General features: G+C 43.1%; 1 protein-coding gene across 4 annotated transcripts in view; it reads left to right on the top strand.

Annotated features, from left to right (window-relative positions):
* The window catches only part of col17a1a (collagen, type XVII, alpha 1a), a 124,367-nt gene that overhangs the window by 80,798 nt on the left and 25,811 nt on the right, over window positions 1–17,758 (top strand). For all 4 annotated transcript variants that reach the window (XM_041210478.1, XM_041210476.1, XM_041210475.1 and 1 more), the window contains 9 exons: window positions 699–758; window positions 1,726–1,788; window positions 2,500–2,568; window positions 5,182–5,313; window positions 6,086–6,178; window positions 6,915–7,031; window positions 14,918–15,022; window positions 16,199–16,351; window positions 17,330–17,422. In XM_041210478.1, coding sequence (XP_041066412.1) covers window positions 699–758; window positions 1,726–1,788; window positions 2,500–2,568; window positions 5,182–5,313; window positions 6,086–6,178; window positions 6,915–7,031; window positions 14,918–15,022; window positions 16,199–16,351; window positions 17,330–17,422 — 885 coding nt within the window. The remainder of the gene's footprint in view (window positions 1–698; window positions 759–1,725; window positions 1,789–2,499; window positions 2,569–5,181; window positions 5,314–6,085; window positions 6,179–6,914; window positions 7,032–14,917; window positions 15,023–16,198; window positions 16,352–17,329; window positions 17,423–17,758) is intronic.

Genomic DNA, 17,758 nt, shown 5'->3' with positions numbered 1-17,758 from the left:
TTTTTTGAATAAACTCCTACAATGTGATTCTGACATGTTATGTTAAATTTGCTGCAGTTTTTCTTTATTCTGGTCGTGTGGGTATTGCTGACAAGGCCAGCATTTATTGCCCATCCCTAGTTGCCCTTGAGAAGGTGACGATGAGTCTCCTCTTGAACCAACTGGCTGGCCGGGCCACTTTAGAGGGCGGTTAAGGGCAACCAAATTGGTGTGTGACAGGAGTCACATGGACCCAGACTGGGTGAAAATGGCAGTTCTTTTCCCAGAGGATATTGGTAAACTAGCTGGGCTTTTAATGACAAACGGAAAGCTTCATGCTCACTTTTACTGAGATCAGCTTATCTCCAAATTTTAAAAAATAAATTCAAACTCGGAAACAGCTGTGGGAGGATTTGAACTCACATTCTGTGGGTTATTAGCCCTGCCACAGAACCTTCTTCAATATCAGCCCGTATTCTAAATACACTCAGTGCCTCAAGCTTTGGTGAACGGTGCCCTGACAAAGATACTTGATATTTCACACGTCAGTACTTCATGAACTCCTCCTGAGGTGGGACTCCCTGTTTCACAGATTAATGAGTATTCAAAGGGCTGCTCTGCACCGAGTGTGACCTCACCCAGTTTCCTCATCACACTCAGTAAACATGTTGCGGTTCAGCCAATGCTAATCTCATTTTCTCCTCATGTTGTGTTGCTAGGTGAGAGAGGAGAAGTCGGAATTCCAGGGGCCCCTGGTATTCCTGGACGATCATCACAAGGTAGGAATGTTGTTCATTCTTATCCCTCTCTGTAATCCCTAGATTCCCTAGGATTGCTTTTGCATTCAGTAACTGGGCAGCAGCTGGTGGTGTTATAGCTGTGGACTAACCTAAACTGTGACCTTTCCTCGATCAGTGCTGCTCCTGCTCAGGCTTCCTGGCTGTTCAACAGGAATCAGTGCAACCAGTTTAGGGTGAGGAAAATCAGCCACTGACTGCTGCGAGTGGCAGGAAGGTCTGTGATTCCTTACAAAGAAAAACTTCTCTAAAGAGCCTTTCATCACCTTAGCAATGTCTCTAAGCGCTTTACAGTGGAATGAACCGCTTTTGAAATGTAGCCACTGTTGTAAGGTAGGAAACACAGCAGCCAGTTTGAGCACAGCAAGATCCTATAAACAGCGATATGGTAATGACCCAGATCATCTGTTATTCATGATTTTGGTTGAGGGACAAATATTGGCCCCGGGGCATTGGAGAGAAGTCTCGTGCTTTTTGTATAATGCCCTTGAGACCTTTTACACCTGAGAGGATAGGTAGGGCTTTTGTTTAACATCTCAATCTCCAACAGTGCAACACATCCTCAGTACTGCCCCTCCGACAATGCAGTTCTTCCTCAGTACTGACCATCTAACAGTGCAGCACTCCCTCAGTACTGACCCTCCAACAGTGCAGCACAGCCTCAGTACTGCAATGGGAATGTCAACCTGAATTTTGTGCTCAAATCTCATGTGGCACTTGCACCCACATCTTCCTGACTGAGTGGTGGGATTGTTACACACTGTGACACGAATGACTATCCGTCAGTATTTGTAATTGACACCAGAAGACTGGGAGTTCGAGCGATTGTGGTTGATCCTCAGTCAGTGGGATTAGGGAAGGGGGAAGGATACAGGGATTGTCAGATGAGTGATAATCATGGTTTGCTACTCAGAATGTTACTCACCACCCGTGTCTCTTCATCCTGCAGTTGCAGCTAATGGCAGAGGCCTTCAAGGACCCCCAGGACCCCCTGGCCCACCAGGACCACAAGGTGAGACTTAACCCAGAAGAAATCATTTCTCTTGAACTATTCAGTATGAGCTGGAACATTGAATGGAGAGACAGGACCTGAACGCAGGCCAGACTGAACCAGACAAGTTGTCACTGTGTGTTAGTGTGTGTGTTTTATTGTGTGTGTTATTGTGTGTGTGTGTTATTGTGTGTGTGTGTTATTGTGTGTGTGTGTTATTGTGTGTGTGTGTTATTGTGTGTGTGTGTGTGTGTGTGTTATTGTGTGTGTGTGTGTGTGTGTTATTGTGTGTGTGTGTGTGTGTGTGTGTGTGTGTGTGTGTTATTGTGTGTGTGTTATTGTGTGTGTGTGTGTGTTATTGTGTGTGTGTGTGTTATTATGTGTGTGTCTTATTTATGTGTTTCACTAGCGTGAGCTCAGGCTATGTGAATGGCCAATATTACAGGTCTTGGGGGTGGGTGAGGAGGGTGGGGAGGGTTGGTGGTGGTGCCTTGTCTCCATGGTACCTCCTTACTCTACCTGGAAGATTCCTGATCTCAATTGGACACGCAACTCCCGGCTCCTCCGGTAATGGAAGCTTAGCCTCTTGGAAGCCCTAACACTCTAGCCTATGGAATGTCTTAACACTAATATGTAAGAAGCTTTGAGTAGCCCCAGTTTACCATAATGTAACATCTAGTCAGTATATACTGTCAGATTTTCCTCCCATTTAACTTCTCTTCCTCTCTCTAGGTCCTCCGGGAGAATCTGGATCGACTTCCAGATCTAACATCAGGCAGACGGTGACTGAATACCTTCAGAGTGAGTATCCAAGGCACCCTCAGCTAGATTACACTGACAATTACACAATGTAAGTGCAGGGGGGTATATTGTGCAGGGGTATATTGTACAGGAGAAGTATATTGTATGGGGGAGTTATATTGTATGGGGGGAGTATATTACATATGAATTAGGAGCAGGAGTAGGCCATTTGGCCCCTCAAGCCTGCTCCACCATTTGATAAGATCATGGCTGATCTGATTGTGGCCTTAACTCCACTTTCCTGTCTACCTGCTACACCCTTAGGTTCTTGAATGACAAAGGAGTCTATCTCGGCTTTAAAAATATTCAATGACCAAACCTCCGCTGCTATCTGGGAAAGAGCATTCCATAGACTAACAGCCCCCTGGGAAAAGAAATTCCTTCTCATCTCCATCTTAAGTGGATGATTTTTAAACTGTATCCTCTAGTTCTAGTCTCTCCCACAAGGGGAAAAGACCTTTCAGCATCCAGCCTGTCAGATCCCCTCAGGATCTTATATGTTTCGAAAAGATCACCTCTCATTCTTCTAAACTCCAATGGATACAGGCCCAATGTGTCCAATCTTTCCTCGTAAGATAACCAATCGTCCCAGGAATCAGTTGAGTGAACCTTCCCTGCAATGTTTCTAATGCAATAATATCCATTCTCGAATAAGGAGACCAAAACTGTACATAGCACTCCAGATATGGTCTCACAAACTGTAAAACTGTAGAAAAATTTCCTTACTTTAATATTTCAATAAACATCAATATTCCATTTGCCTTCCTAATCACTTGCTGTACCTGCACATTCACTTTTTGTGATTCAGGTACCAGGACACCCAGATCCCCCTGCACCACAGAGTTCTGCAATCTCTCTCCATTTAGATAATATGCTGCTTTTCTATTCTACCTGCCAAAGTGAACAAGTTCACAAATTCTCACATTATACTCCATCTGCCAATTTTCTGCCTATTCAGTTAACCCTTTGCAGACTCCTTGGGCAGAATTTTTCACTGAGAGGGCAAGCATGCGCCCAACCTGCTCGAGCATAAAATAGCGTGTGATGACATTGGGCGAGCGTCCCGACATCATCACCCACTCGCGCGATATCTCGGTAGGCGGGCATGGTCTAAACTTGGAAGCACGCTCGCCAACAATTAAGAGGGCAAATAAGCCCAGTAACGGCACAGTTAACAAAGATTTTTCTTTGCCCATCCAACGTTATGGCTGGTGGGCAGGCAAATCAGTTAGGCTGCCTTTGCCTTTTTGAGGAAACCTCATCCAAGGGCAGGATGAGGTTTCAGATATGAATTTAAAAGAAAGATAAAAAGGTTTGGACAGGATTTACATCAGCCTTATGTTCAGGTGACTGATCCTGATGCGTGGACACTTTTCGACATTTGAAAATTTTTATTTATGGCTTCTGAATTCATCAGCTCCCCGAGGCAGCTCTCTGCCCTCAGGGAGCTTTCAGTGTGCATTCCCCTGCACCAGCATTGACTTCAGCACTTGGCATCCTCCCGCCCCCACTCCAGCAGCGCTGAGCATTTCAGCACATATTTCACACTGGCTGGCCATTCCCAGGTGGTGGTCCATTTCCTGGCTGGTCCTGGGCCTGCATGCTGAACTCAAAACCCTGCACCTTTTGTCATCATTACAACTTACTCTCCTACCTATCTATCTTTGTGTCATCAACAAATGTAGCAACCATATATTCAGCCCCTTCATCCAAATCATTGATATGAATTGTAAATAGTTGAGGCTCCAGTACCCTGTGGCACTCTGCTAGTTACATCTTGCCAACCCCAATGGCCTATTTATGTCTACTCTCTGTTTCCTGTTAGCTAACCAACCCTTTATCCATGCCAATATGTTACTTTTATCAGATATCCTCTGGAAATCCAAGTACACCTTTATCCATGTTGCTTGTTCCTCAAAGAACTCTAATAAATTAGTCAAACATGATTTCTCTTTCACAAAACCATGTTGACACTGTTTGATTGCATTGAGATTTTCTAAGTACGCTGCTATAACCTCCTTAATAATCAATTCCAGCATTTTCCCTATGACAGATATTAAGCTAATTGGCCTGTAGTTTCCTGCTTGCTGTCTCCCTCCTTTCTTGAATAGAGGAGTCACATTCGCTATTTCCCAAAATGACGGGAATTCCTGGAATGTAGAGAATTTTGGAAAATTAAAACCAATGGCCGAATTTTCCAGCCCCCCTTCCCCTCCTCCCCTCCAACCCCCCCGCCACCCCACCCCCATATCACCCCCCTCCACGGCGGAGCCAGCGAACCATTGAAATCTCTGTTCACATTGGCAGGACCAGAAGATCCCTCTGCCCTGAGGGGCTGGAAAATTCCAGCCATTGCATCTATTATCTCAGCAGACATTTCTTTTAAGATCGTAGGATGAAATCCATCAGGGCCAGGGGACTTGTCAGCTTTTAATTTGAATAATTTTCTCACTAGACTTTCCCTAGTGATTGTAATTGTTTTAAGTTCCTCCGTCCCTTCCACCTCTTAATGTGATACAGAGGTATATTGTACGGGGATGTATATTGTATGGGGAGGGCAGTGGTATATTGTGACTGCATGAGGGGTTTCAACCACTCTGGTTTGTTTTGCAGCTGATGGTGTCCGGCGATCAATTGTTGGACCACCAGGTCCACCTGGACCCCCAGGGCCGATGGGGGATCACAGAGCGCTGGAACGTCAGGAATACTTGGAGATCTCCAATCAAGTCATTGATTACATGAGGAGTAAGATCCACCTCTCCTGTTGTTGAGGGTCAGAACCTCCCCAGCATGGTCCAACACAAAGGGACTGCTAAACCTGGTCCTGAGTGCAACAGTATAGGAAGATCCCAGGTTCCATGCCGCTTGGGTGGGACTCAGTAAACAGTAATCCAGGATTCCTGCTCATTAATGGAGTCAGTTGCTCTGAGTGAGGGTTCCCTGGTGGGGTGTGGGGTGCTTGACTGAGGAACAGATCAGGCCAGGTTGTGATGCCCCCCCCCAGTGAAACAGTTGACTGACATTCAAATTCTGGGTTCCCAGGTGAAGAGTGACTGGCTCCAACTGTACTTCATCATTGGTCAGTGACCACAGGTCTTTAACCCCAACTCGGGTCTGTACTCAAACCGGGACTGTACCCCATCACTGCTCAGTGCTTGTGGGACTGTACCCCCAACCTGGGAGTGTGCCCCCAGTTCTGTCTGTATACCCAAACTGGGGCTGCATCCCAAATTGCTCAGTACCTGTGAGACTACCCCGACTTGGGTCTGTACACCAAACTGGGAGTTTACCCCAGTGTTGCACAGTGCCCATGAGAATGTATCCCAGCCTGGGTCAATGTATTCAGGAGAGGGAGAAAGAACACTGGGGAGAAAATAAAAACTGATTAATGGGTGGAACAATGGGTTCATGGAGGGGGAGTCAGAAGCGTGGGGTCATGAGGGGGTCAGAAGGATGGGGTCATGTGGCTGTCAGACTGGCCAGATGGGCAGTTTTCAGACAAATGTCTTTTTTCCAGATTCGGGAGTGGGTGCAGGTGTGAGAGGACCTCCAGGACCTCCTGGTCCACCAGGGACAATATCAAGCGCTGACCTGTCTCTCTATCTGCAAAGTAAGTATGGGAACAGCTGGGAGTGAGTTACAGGGGCTCAGCGTTTCACATTCTGCCCAGTTGATGGTAGGGTGGAAAGATGTAACATTTATCGAGGGGATGAGACTGGAGTGAGGGCCTGTACAAACTCCCGGATGTGGTGCAGATTTTAAAAATATCACCCAGTCTAATAATCAGCTTAGATCCTGTGTGGTCAATTAGTGACTGACTGGATTCCACTGCAGAGAGCTGACTGAATGGCTTCCTTCTGTACCATAATGACACAATGATTCCAGCCCAGGACTGTAACATCTAGAGAGAGGTTTACTCTCTATCTAACCCCGTGCTGCATGTTCTGGCAGTGTCTGGGGACAGTGTAGCAGGAACTTTACTCGGTATCTAACCCTGTGCTGTACCTGTCCTGGGAGTGTTTGATGGGGACAGTGCAGACGGAGCTTTACTCTGTATCTAACCCCATGCTGTACCTGTCCTGGGGGTGTTTGATGGGGACAGTGTAGAGGGAGCTTTACTCTGTATCTAACCCCGTGCTGTACCTGTCCTGGGGGTGTTTGATGGGGACAGTGTAGAGAGAGCTTTACGCTGTATCTAACGCCATGCTGCACCTACCCTGAGAGTGATGGGAACAGAGTAGAGGGTGATGGTGTGTGCAGAGTAGGCAGTGTAGTGAGTTAGTACCAATCTATCAGGTGTGTGACAATAACGTTGCTATTCACTGCCTGGTTTCTGTGTCCTATAGATGAGGATGTCCAGCGATACCTCCGCGGACCCCAGGGACCTCCTGGAGCCCCAGGCCCACGAAGCGATGGGGTGAGTCGGTCAGAGCTGGAAGCTTACGTCACTGATTACACCAGAAGTAAGTCTCAATTGCTGGGTCTGTCGTAAATTCACAGCTGCCTTTGTACACCGAATGCGTGTGCTCATGTATGTGTGCGCGTGCACATGTGTGTGTGTGGATATCAATGTGTGTGTACACTGAGTGTGTATGGTATACTAAGTGTATGTATAGACTGCATGTGCGTAAAAATGAAAAGAGGACCTGGAGGCAGTAACCACCATTAGAAGATCTATCCAACCCAGTCCAGTCTGTGGCTCCAGAGCAGAGCACCACGTTCTGAGAGAAATTAAAGTCTGACATCACAGGAAAATAGATAAGTGATTGGTTTGTGAAAATTTTGCTTGTTTATCTTCAAAACTCATGCAGCGTAATGCTTAATTGTAAGGTTTTATTAGTTGTGGCAAATTTTACTAGCTGTAGTGAAGGTTATTGGGAGTAGCAGTGTTTATTAATGATGACAGGGCAGGTGTTGTGTTGCGAGTTCAGATATGGTAGTTCCTGGATTCTGGGGTGATCCAGGACAAATACAATTGCAATAAGTTCTCAGGTTGAGGAGTTTCGGCGCAGAGTCATTGAGCTGGAGGCTGAACCGCTGATGCATCAGGGAGAGGGAAAGTTACCAGGAAACTTTGTAGCAGAGAGCAGTCACACCCCTTAGGATAGGGTTTCCTGATTTGGTCGGTGGTCAGGGACAGGAGCTTGTGACTGTGGGTGAGGCATTTAGAGGGATCCAGATGGTAGTTTGGAGGATCCTCAGCCTTTGCAGTTGTTTAGTTTTGAAGTTCTTGCAGTCTGTTTGGATGAAAGCAAGGTCTGCAGAGTGGACAAACCAACCATGGCACTATGGTTCAGGAAGTCATTCAGGTGGGGGAGGTTATTAGGAATGACGCAGTAGTAGGGGACAGTATAGTCAGGGGGATAGACAGTTCTCTGTAGTCAAGAGTGGGAGTACAGACAGCTGTGTTGCCTGCCCAGTGCCAGGGTTCAGGGCATGTTATTTGGGCTGGAGAGGAAATTGCAGTGGGAGGGGGAGGATCTAGTGGTCGTGGTCCACACAGGTACCAACGACATAGATAGAACTAGGAAAGATGTTCTGTTTAGAGAGTATGAGCTGCTAGGGGCTAAATTAAAAAGCAGAACATCAAAGGTAATAATCCCTGGATTACTAGCTAAGCCACAAGCGAATTGGCCTAGGGTGAATCAGTTCAAAAAGTTAAATGTGTGGTTCAAAGATTGGTGTGGGAGAAATGGGTTTTGAATCCTGGGGTGCTGGCACCAGTACTGGGAAAAGTGGGAGCTGTACCATTGGAACAGTCTTCACCTGAGCCATGCTGGGACCAGTGTTCTAGCAAGTTGTATAACTACGGCAGTAGAGAGGGCTTTAAACTAAGTAGTTAGGACAAGGGATCAAGATTGGGAAGGTGTGATCAATTAAATAGAGATGACAAGGCAAGACAGCAAGGTAGGAATAAGGGAAATGATGACCAGAGCATGGCAGGAAGGGACAGAGTGTACAAACCAAAGAATGCACCAGCAGATAAGGTTAGAAGTTACAAAAAAAGTAGGAAGACAGAACTAAAGGCTCTGTATTTGAATGCACATAGCATTCGTAACAAAACAGGTGAATTGACAGTGCAAATAGAAATAAATATGTATGATCTGATAGCTATTACAGAGACATGGTTGCAGGATGACAAAGACTGGGACCTGAATATTCAAAGGTACATGATACTTAGGAAGGACAGGGAGCCAGGAAAAGGTGGAAAGGTAGCTCTGTTAATTAAGGATGACATTAGAACATTAGAGAGGGATGATCTTAGCTCTGGAGATCAAGATGTAGAATCAGTTTGGGTAGAGATGAGAAATAGAAAAGTTAAGAAGTCTCTTGGGGGGGGTGGTTTATTGGTGCCCTAACAGTAACCACACTGTTGGATGGGGTATACAGGAAGAAATAATGGGGACTTGTGGAAAGCTACAGCAATAATCATGGGTGATTTTAATCTACATATAGATCAGACAAATCAGATTGGCAAATGTAGCCTGGATAATGAGTTCATAATGTTTTCAGGGCAGCTTCTTAGAGCAGCACGTTTTAGCATCAATCAGAGAGCAGCTTATTAGATTTGGTAATGTGCAATGTGGCAGGATTAATTAATGACCTCACGGTGAAGTGGCCCCTAAGTAGCAATGATCATAATATGATTGATTTTCACATTCTGTTTGAGGGCAAGAGGAGTGGATCTAAGACTAATGTTTCAGCCTTAAATAAGGGCAATTATGATGGCATGAAGACAGAGCTGACTGACATGAACTGGGGAATTAGGTTAAGGGATGGGTCAGTAGAAATGCAGTGGCAGATATTTAAGGAAATATTTCAGAATATTCAAAGAAGATACATTCTAGTGAGAAAGGAAGACTCTAAGAGAAGGACATAACATCCGTGGTAACTAAGGAAATGAAAGATAGTATCAAATTGAAAGAAAAAGCATATAATTCCACAAAGATGATTGGCAGGTCAGAAGATTGGACAAAGTATAAAGCAGAGCAAAGAATGACAAAAATATTAATAAGGAGGGAAAAATTAGAGTACAAGAGAAAGCTAGCTAGAAATATAAAAGCAGATAGTAAGTTTCTACAGGTATTTAAAAAAGAAAAGAGTAAGCAAAGTCAGTGTTAGTCCTCTAGAGAGTGAGAATGGGGGATTAATAATGGTATATAAGGATAAAGCAGATGAATTGAACAGCTATTTTGTGTCAGTCTTCACGGTAGAGGATACAAATAACGTCCGAGAAATAATTGTGAATCAGAAAGTGAAAGGGAGTGAGGAACTTAAAACAATTGCAATCATCTGGGAAAGGGTACTGTTATGACTGATGCAATGGGTAAAGCTGAGTTATTAAAAAAATCCTAGAGGGAAACTTTAAACAATTATCATAACCTATAATTTTAAGTATTATGTTTGAGATGCGACTCTAAATTCAGGAATCAGACCAACAGTTCTTGAGGTTTTACATTAAACTAAATTAAACATTTTGAATTTTGACCCACCAATTTCTCATGAATCAATTTCAGTGGCCCCCTTACCTCATGACCATGAACTAGGGCTAAAACCAGTCAATGCATTAGGAGCATCTCTGATAGCAAATAAGAAAAATGGAATTCCTGTATCTCAATCTTGTGGATAATCATGACAGTATGCTCTTATCATAGTTTTTAAAGTTAATGTCACCTTTCCAAAGTTCCCTGTGACTCTGGATGATAAGCTGTTAATTTAAACTGTTTTATCCCCAATCTGTTCATTACTTCCTTAAACAGCTGTGACATGAAATTTGACCCCTGATCTGACTGTATTTCTTTAGTAAACTATATCTTGTAAAAAATTTAATTAACTTCTCCACAATCGTCTTAGTTATAATATTTCTTAAAGGCATCGCTTCAGGAAACCTGGTTGACACACCCATTATTGTCAATAAATACTGATTCCACTTTTAGTATTAGGGAGGGTCCTACACAATCAATCATGACCCTGATAAAAGGTTCTTCAAATGCTGGTATTGGGAGTAAAGTCACCAGCTTAAGCACTGCTGTGTTTTTCCTGTTATTTGATACGTATAACTGCTTCTATAGAATTTGACTACATCCTTATGCAATCCTGTCCAAAAAAAACTCTGTATCTTTTCCTGATTATTAATTCCTAAATGTCCCCCTATTGGAATTTCATGAGCAATCTTTAGAATCTCATTTCTATATCCTAATGGGATAACAACCTGATGCACCTCCCTCCAGTTTTAATTTGCTGAGACATGATCTGACCGCCACTTTCTCATCAGAATACCTTCCGGAAGATAATAACATACCAGAATACATTTTGCTTATGTTTCTGAATAAACTTTCTGATATAGCTGTTTTAATTGCAAATCATTTTTCTATAACTCCACTAACCTCTTTGAGTTAAACATTTCAACTGAGCTGTCCTGCATTCCTTCCTCCTAAACAATGTTATCAAACACCGTGCCAGCTAATTGGATTTCAACACCTTCTTTTTGCCTTTGAACTGCCTGCTTATCTTGTTTATCTTGTTCTTCCCTATGGGCCTTTAATCTCATTATAACACAATCAGGAAACAATCCAGGATGTTCCTTCTGTAACACCGCTGTTGAAAACACTTCTAAAGGCTGCTCAACTACCATAGGCATCACCCACATTTGTGATCCAGCTATATCATTACCCAGAATAAATCGAACCCCTACAATGGGCAATTTTTCTACCACTCCAGCTATAATTTCACTATTCTTCCATCTGCTCTTTAAATTTGCCTTCCACAATGGAATAGATTTAGCATCTTCATGAACCCCACTTATTATTACCTTCTCCTACAATACTCCCTTTAAACAACAAATATCACTATCCCACAACATTTAAGGATTGACTAGCCCCTGTGTCTCTTAAAATTTTAACATCTTTACCTACTCCATCCTGTATACATGGAAAGACTTTCCCTTCACATAGAAAGTCTTTAAACATTTCTGCAACCTGGTCCTCAGAATTCTCTTGAGTAAACTGTGAACACATTCCCACTTCTTTACCTTTCACTGATTCTCCCTGTTTCACCTGTACACAAACCATTGGTTTCTCCTGTGCCTGAACCTCAGAACACACAGTACTTTTACTTCCAGATCTTTTCTGTACCCCAACAATTCCTACAGATTTTTCCTGCAATCTCCAACATACTGACTTTGTGTGCCGCGCTTTATTGCGGTGAAAACACCTCAATTTTCGAATGTCACTTCTACCTTCAGCACCTTCCTTTTTATTCTGAGAAAAAACTTCTTGGAAATTTCCAGCCTTCCCTGAATACTTGCCTTCCTTTCACCATTCCACTTTTTATCTTTTTCCAATTTGAAAGGGTGATGATAAAAAGGGTTAGCTTTATGAACTAACTCATAATCATCAGCTATCTCTGCTGCTTGTCTTACAGAATCAACCTTCTGTTCCCCCACATGAGATCTCATTACTGAAGAGATTGAATATTTAAATTCCTCCAAAAGAATGACTTCCCTAAGAGTTGCATAGGTTGTTTCTATTTTTAAAGCATGTATTTACTGGTCAAAATTAATTTGTTTTACTCTTTCAAACACAATATAAGTTTGCCCAGGCTGTTTTCTCATATTGCTAAATTTTTGCCCATATGTTTCAGGAACCAACTCATATGCACTCAAAATAGCTTGTTTCACCACATCATAACTCACTGACATTTCTTCTGAAAGTGAAGCAAAGACCTCAAGCACTTTACCTAACAACTTAGACTGTAATAATAATGTCCAGTTTTCCTGTGGCCATTTCATCTATTTAGCTAGCTTCTCAGATTAAATAAAGAATGCTTCAATAACTTTTTCCTCAAACTTTGGAAGAGCTTGTACAAATTTAAACATCTCCCCACTGGGTTCTACTATGGAGAAAAATCCTTCCTCACCTACTGACATCTCTTTTTTAACTGCCAATATTTTCAGTTGGAATTCTCTCTCTCTTTCTCTTTCCTCCTTCTCCATCTTTGGATTTCCTAATTCCTTTTTAAAAGCCATTTCTCTGCCCTTTGCTTCTAATTCAAGCACTTTCATTTGCAACTGAAGTCTCACTTCCTCCAGCTGTGACTCACTAGTGTCAGGTTTCATTTCCAACTGTAGATGCTGTATATACTTTTAACTATATCTGATTTCCTTGTAACCCCAATTTTAACTTACCAGCCAGCTCTGATAGCTTACTTTTGGTTATTTTCTCCAACCCAATCAGAGTTATCTCTTCTACACCCAGAGAAGTCTTAGCAATTGCCAAAGTATCTTGCAGTCTCACCACTTCTAGAATACCTCACCAGCTCCTGAATTCAAAGTGCCTCTCATAACATTTAAGATTCACCAATTCCAAACCAATCAAGAAATTAGAAATATAATTTAGCCTGGCAAGAACCCCCAATTGTTATGACCGAGTAGTTGGTCATTATTTATATAACTTATGATAATTTGAGTTTGAGATGCAACTCTAAATTCAGGAATCAGACCACCAGTTCTTGAGGTTTTATTTTAAACAAAATGAAATATTTATTAATTTACACAGGTTAAAATATATATACACATGGCTACAAATCACTACTATCATAACTTTTAATAAATTCCCAAATAATCTCAATTAAGGCAACAGCAACCCATAGATTTTACCCGATGCCAGACAAAGTATTTTCACCTTAAAAATGCAAAATGAGGTTATTTTCACTTTGGTTCCTGTGGAGACAGTTGGAGGCTTACAGCTGCCTTTTGATCTCACATTGCCTCTGCTCTACACACACAACACTGCTGAAGTTATACCTAGCACATCCCATTGAATGTAAATTATCATTGTATCAACAGCATCTGAACTAAACCTCTCTAACACTGAAACCTTTTATCATAGTACTAATTTTATTAGTAATATAAACATATTGCTTGGTATCTGCTAGATAAGTGTTAGTTTTCACCCCACTTCTTGAATGCTCTATTCAAAAAATGCAAATGCACTCTATCTCTCCCACATATCAAAACTAGTACACATCAAAGCACCCAGACTAGCTGGCTTTAATCCAATTAAGACATACCCACATACTAAATCTCTATTTTAAAAGAAAAATATTTTCCAATAATATTATATACGTTAGTAGCTTCATGACAGTATTGAGAAAATTATTGGAACTAAAGGCTGACAAGTCCCCAGGTCCTGATGGCTTCATGCTAGGACCTTAAAAGAAGTGGCTGCTGAGTTAGTAGATGCATTGGTTTAAATTTTCCAAAATTGCTTAGATTCTGGAAAGATCCTATCAGATTAGAAAATAGCAAATGTGACCCATCTATTGAAGAAAGGAGGGAGACGAAAGCAGAAAACCACAGGCCAGTTGGCTTAACTTCTTTCATAGGGAAATTGCTGGAACCTATTATTGAGGAGGTCATAGCAGGGCTGTGCCTGGTGTGTGTAGTGTGCAGTAAGTGTTGCATAATTGTAACTAGTGTAGTGACATACCCAGAGGCTGGAGGGGGGTGTGGTGATGGGGGGTGGTGACCGGGTTGTGACAAGAGGACAGTATCTCCATGATGTTTCAGGCCAATGAGTGAATCAGACTGAGAGGCCTTCCCTCTGCTAGTTGGCTCTCAGCCTGTTTCAGGCGGTAGTGTAAGACGCTCAGTGTGAGTTCCACTGGAACCCATAAAGAGCCCACAAGTTCACTGGACTCATTCCTGTCTTGAAGAGGTTGTCTTATGAAGAAAGGTTGAATGGGTTAGGCCTATAGCCATTGGAGTTTAGAAAAATAAGAGGTGATCTTATTGAAATATATAAGATCCAGAGGGTACTTGGTAGGGTGGATACCCAAAGGATGTTTCCTCTTGTGGGGGAGACTGGAATGAGGGGACATAGTTTAAAAATCAGAGGTCTCCCTTTTAAGACAGAGATGAGGAGAAACTTTTTCTCCGATAGGGGTATTGATGTGTGGAATTCTTTTCCTCAGAAAATAATGGAGGCTGGGCCTTTGAATTTTGTTAGGCAGTGTGTTCAAGGGTTAGAGGTTGCAGAGAGGAAAGTGGAGCTGAGATCATCATCAGATCAGCTATGATCTTACTGAATGGTGGAACAGGCTTGAAGGGCTGAATGGCCTACTCCTACTCCTATGTTCCTACATAGACTCTCAATTTCTCATGCTTCAGTCAAAAATATCCTGGGGCTCAGCAACGACCTTTACACCCAAGGTAGTAATCCTCACATCAGATCTACATTCCTGGGGACTGGATGTGCCCAGCCCCCAGTCTAGCACAGAGCCAAGGTAAGGTAACATGTTAGGTCTCCCTCACGTCACTCACCCTTTACCAATTTCTCTTTTCTTCCAGGTTGGGTGGCTGGGTCAGGCCGGCCTGGTCCCCCAGGACCACCAGGTGCTCCTGGTGCCCCAGGGTCTATCTCTGTGACAGGGGATCTCAGTGCTATGATCCAGGGTAAGTATCACTTAAATAACCGAGTGCCCAGGTATGGTTTGAGGGAACTTGGACAAGGGCCCAGCAAGGCTGTGTGGCTCCATGCAGCCAATGGCTTTTTCCCACTGCTTTTGTTAGAACAATACATTTCTATTATCAATACACGGAGAGATGAGCCGGCAATATCTCATACACACATTTTGGTGGTGACATAGGACACAGAAGCGTTGAAGGTGTCAGTAACAAAATTTAAAAGGGAACAAGGTTAGAGGATTAGAGAAGATAAACAAGCAGGCGAATGGAGTTCACTTACAGATCAGTCACCAAATAATTGAATGGAAGAAAGGGCTGAATGGCCTCTTCCAGCTCCTATACTCTTATATAAACATAGCACTCCCTTGCATGCTGTGGGTGGAATGATTCTTTTCTTTGACTGATTCACAGTGACTGAATCATCCAGCGAAAAGCCACTTAGCAAACCTGGAGGCCTTCCCCCTGCTAGTGGACACGCTTCTATCTGGGCTTCAGGTTCTGTTTCGAATCCCATGCACATTACGTTGTATTTAACAACATACTGATTCTGCCTTGACCCGTTTGTGGGCTCATCCCCTCCTTTACATTAGCCAAATGACAACATAGATTGGGGCTATCAACAAGTTGTCTGGTGTCGTGGAGTGAGCACCTACAGAATGCCAGGGGCCAGTGCACCTCCAGATGGAGCACTTTCCTTGTCTCCACCTGTATCCAGTTTTTACACTGAATTATATAGAATCTACATCACAGAAACAGGCCCCTCAGCCCAAGTGGTCTATGGAGCCTCCTCCCATTCAACTTAATCTCACCATGTCACTATATTGTTCTATTCCTCTGCCCCTCCTGTGTTTATCCAACTTCCCTTAAATGCATCTATACTATTCACTTCACCCATTCCCTGTGGCAGCGAGTTCCACATTCTCATATTTCTCCTGAATTCCCGATTGGATTTATTAGTGACTATCTTATAACTTTAGCCCCTAATTTTAGATTTCTCCCCAAGTGAAAACATCATCTATATGTTGACCTCATCAAACTTTTTCTATAATTTTAAAGACCTTTATCAGGCCTAGAGAAGAGAGCACCAGTCTGTTTAGTATTTCCTGATAGTTTTAATCTCTCAATTTATTGAACGTGCTGCTGGTTTTCAAATTCTCTCTGCAGATGAGAACATTCGAAGATATTTGATGGGACCACCAGGACCTCCAGGACCACAAGGACCACCCGGGCGCCCAGGTTACACAACGTTAGAAGGAACAACAAACGTGCAGCTCAATTACGGAGACATTGCTACCCGTGTCCGAGATTACATGAGGAGTAAGTGTCAGGCGGACATGTGGCAGATAGAGGTCAATGTGGGAAAGTGGAAAGACAGTCACCTCAGGTCTGAGAAATACAAATGCAAATATTTTGTAAATGATGAGAGACTTGGAGCTGTGGAAGGACAAAGGTATTTAGGTGCCCAAGTACAGATACTGCTGAAAGCTAGTGGATAGGTACAAAAAGCTATCAAAAGGCTCATGGAATGTTGGCCTTTTTCTCATGAGGGCTGGAGCCCCAAGGAGAGAAAGTGATGTGACAGCTTTACAGAGCCTGGGTCAGACCACACCCGGCAGTAACTGTGTCCATTTCTGGAGCCCACACCTCTGGAAGGAGATATGGGCCTTAGAGCGGATGTAGGGTAGATTTGCCAGAATGATCCTGGGGCTAAAAGGATTCAGTTATGTGGAGAGGTTGCATAAACTAGGCTTGTATTCCCTTGAGTTTAGAAGATTAAGGGGTGATCTAACTGAGGTGTTTATGATGATTAAAGGATTCAATAGGGTCGATAGAGAGAGTCTATTTCCTTTGGTTGGGGGAGTCCTGAACAAGAGGGCAAAACCTTAAAATTAAAGCCAGGCTGTTCAGGGTTGATGTCAGCAGGCAATTCCTCTCACTATGCAGATTGGAAACCAGGAACTCCCCCAAAAAGCTGAGAATGCTGAAGGTCGACTGGAGCTTTTAAGACCAAGATTGATAGATTTTGGTTGAGAGTACTGAGGGAAATGCAGCAAAAGTGGGTAAATGGGGACAATCAGCTGCTCAGTGATGGTGAAGTGGACTCACTGGCCATGCAGTGGGTTCAGGACAGGGAGATTCATTTTTCACCCAGGTTGACACTCTTGTCCTGAGCCTGTTTTTTGATGATGTGGAGATGACCTGCACTTTACCAAACTGTGGCATTGTGCTTTTGTAAACCAATACTGAGTGACAATGATGATTTAATAGCCCCTTTTATTTCTGCCTCCCTGCCAGGTTCAGGAATGAGTCTTGGGGTCCAAGGACCACCTGGTCCTCCTGGCTCACCAGGCTCTGTGTCCAGCAGTGAGCTAATGGCTCTTCTACAAAGTAAGTATCATCAGCCAGCAATGGAATTAAATGTACATCCTCAAACCCTCTCCCCTAACCACAATCACGCCCCTTCCCACAGCCGCAGCTCTCCAAATGTTCTGATATCAGGTAACATATAACATAATATCATATAACATGTACTGTTAAGGGGTGTATCTTAAACTGCTGTCAATCACTACCACCTCAACAGGATATGATGTATCAGTCCCATGACTTGTACTCAGTCTACCAGCAGCAGAAATAAGATTCAGATATGTACGATCCATAGTCTCCTAGTTAACTCCTTTTGTATATAGTCTTATCTTCAAATAAAGAACCCACATTATTGTTTTG

The sequence above is a fragment of the Carcharodon carcharias genome, chromosome 17, assembly GCF_017639515.1.
Source record: "Carcharodon carcharias isolate sCarCar2 chromosome 17, sCarCar2.pri, whole genome shotgun sequence".
Lineage (NCBI taxonomy): Eukaryota > Metazoa > Chordata > Chondrichthyes > Lamniformes > Lamnidae > Carcharodon > Carcharodon carcharias.
Note: the sequence above shows the minus strand (reverse complement) of the source record. Positions and strands in the feature narration are given on the sequence as shown.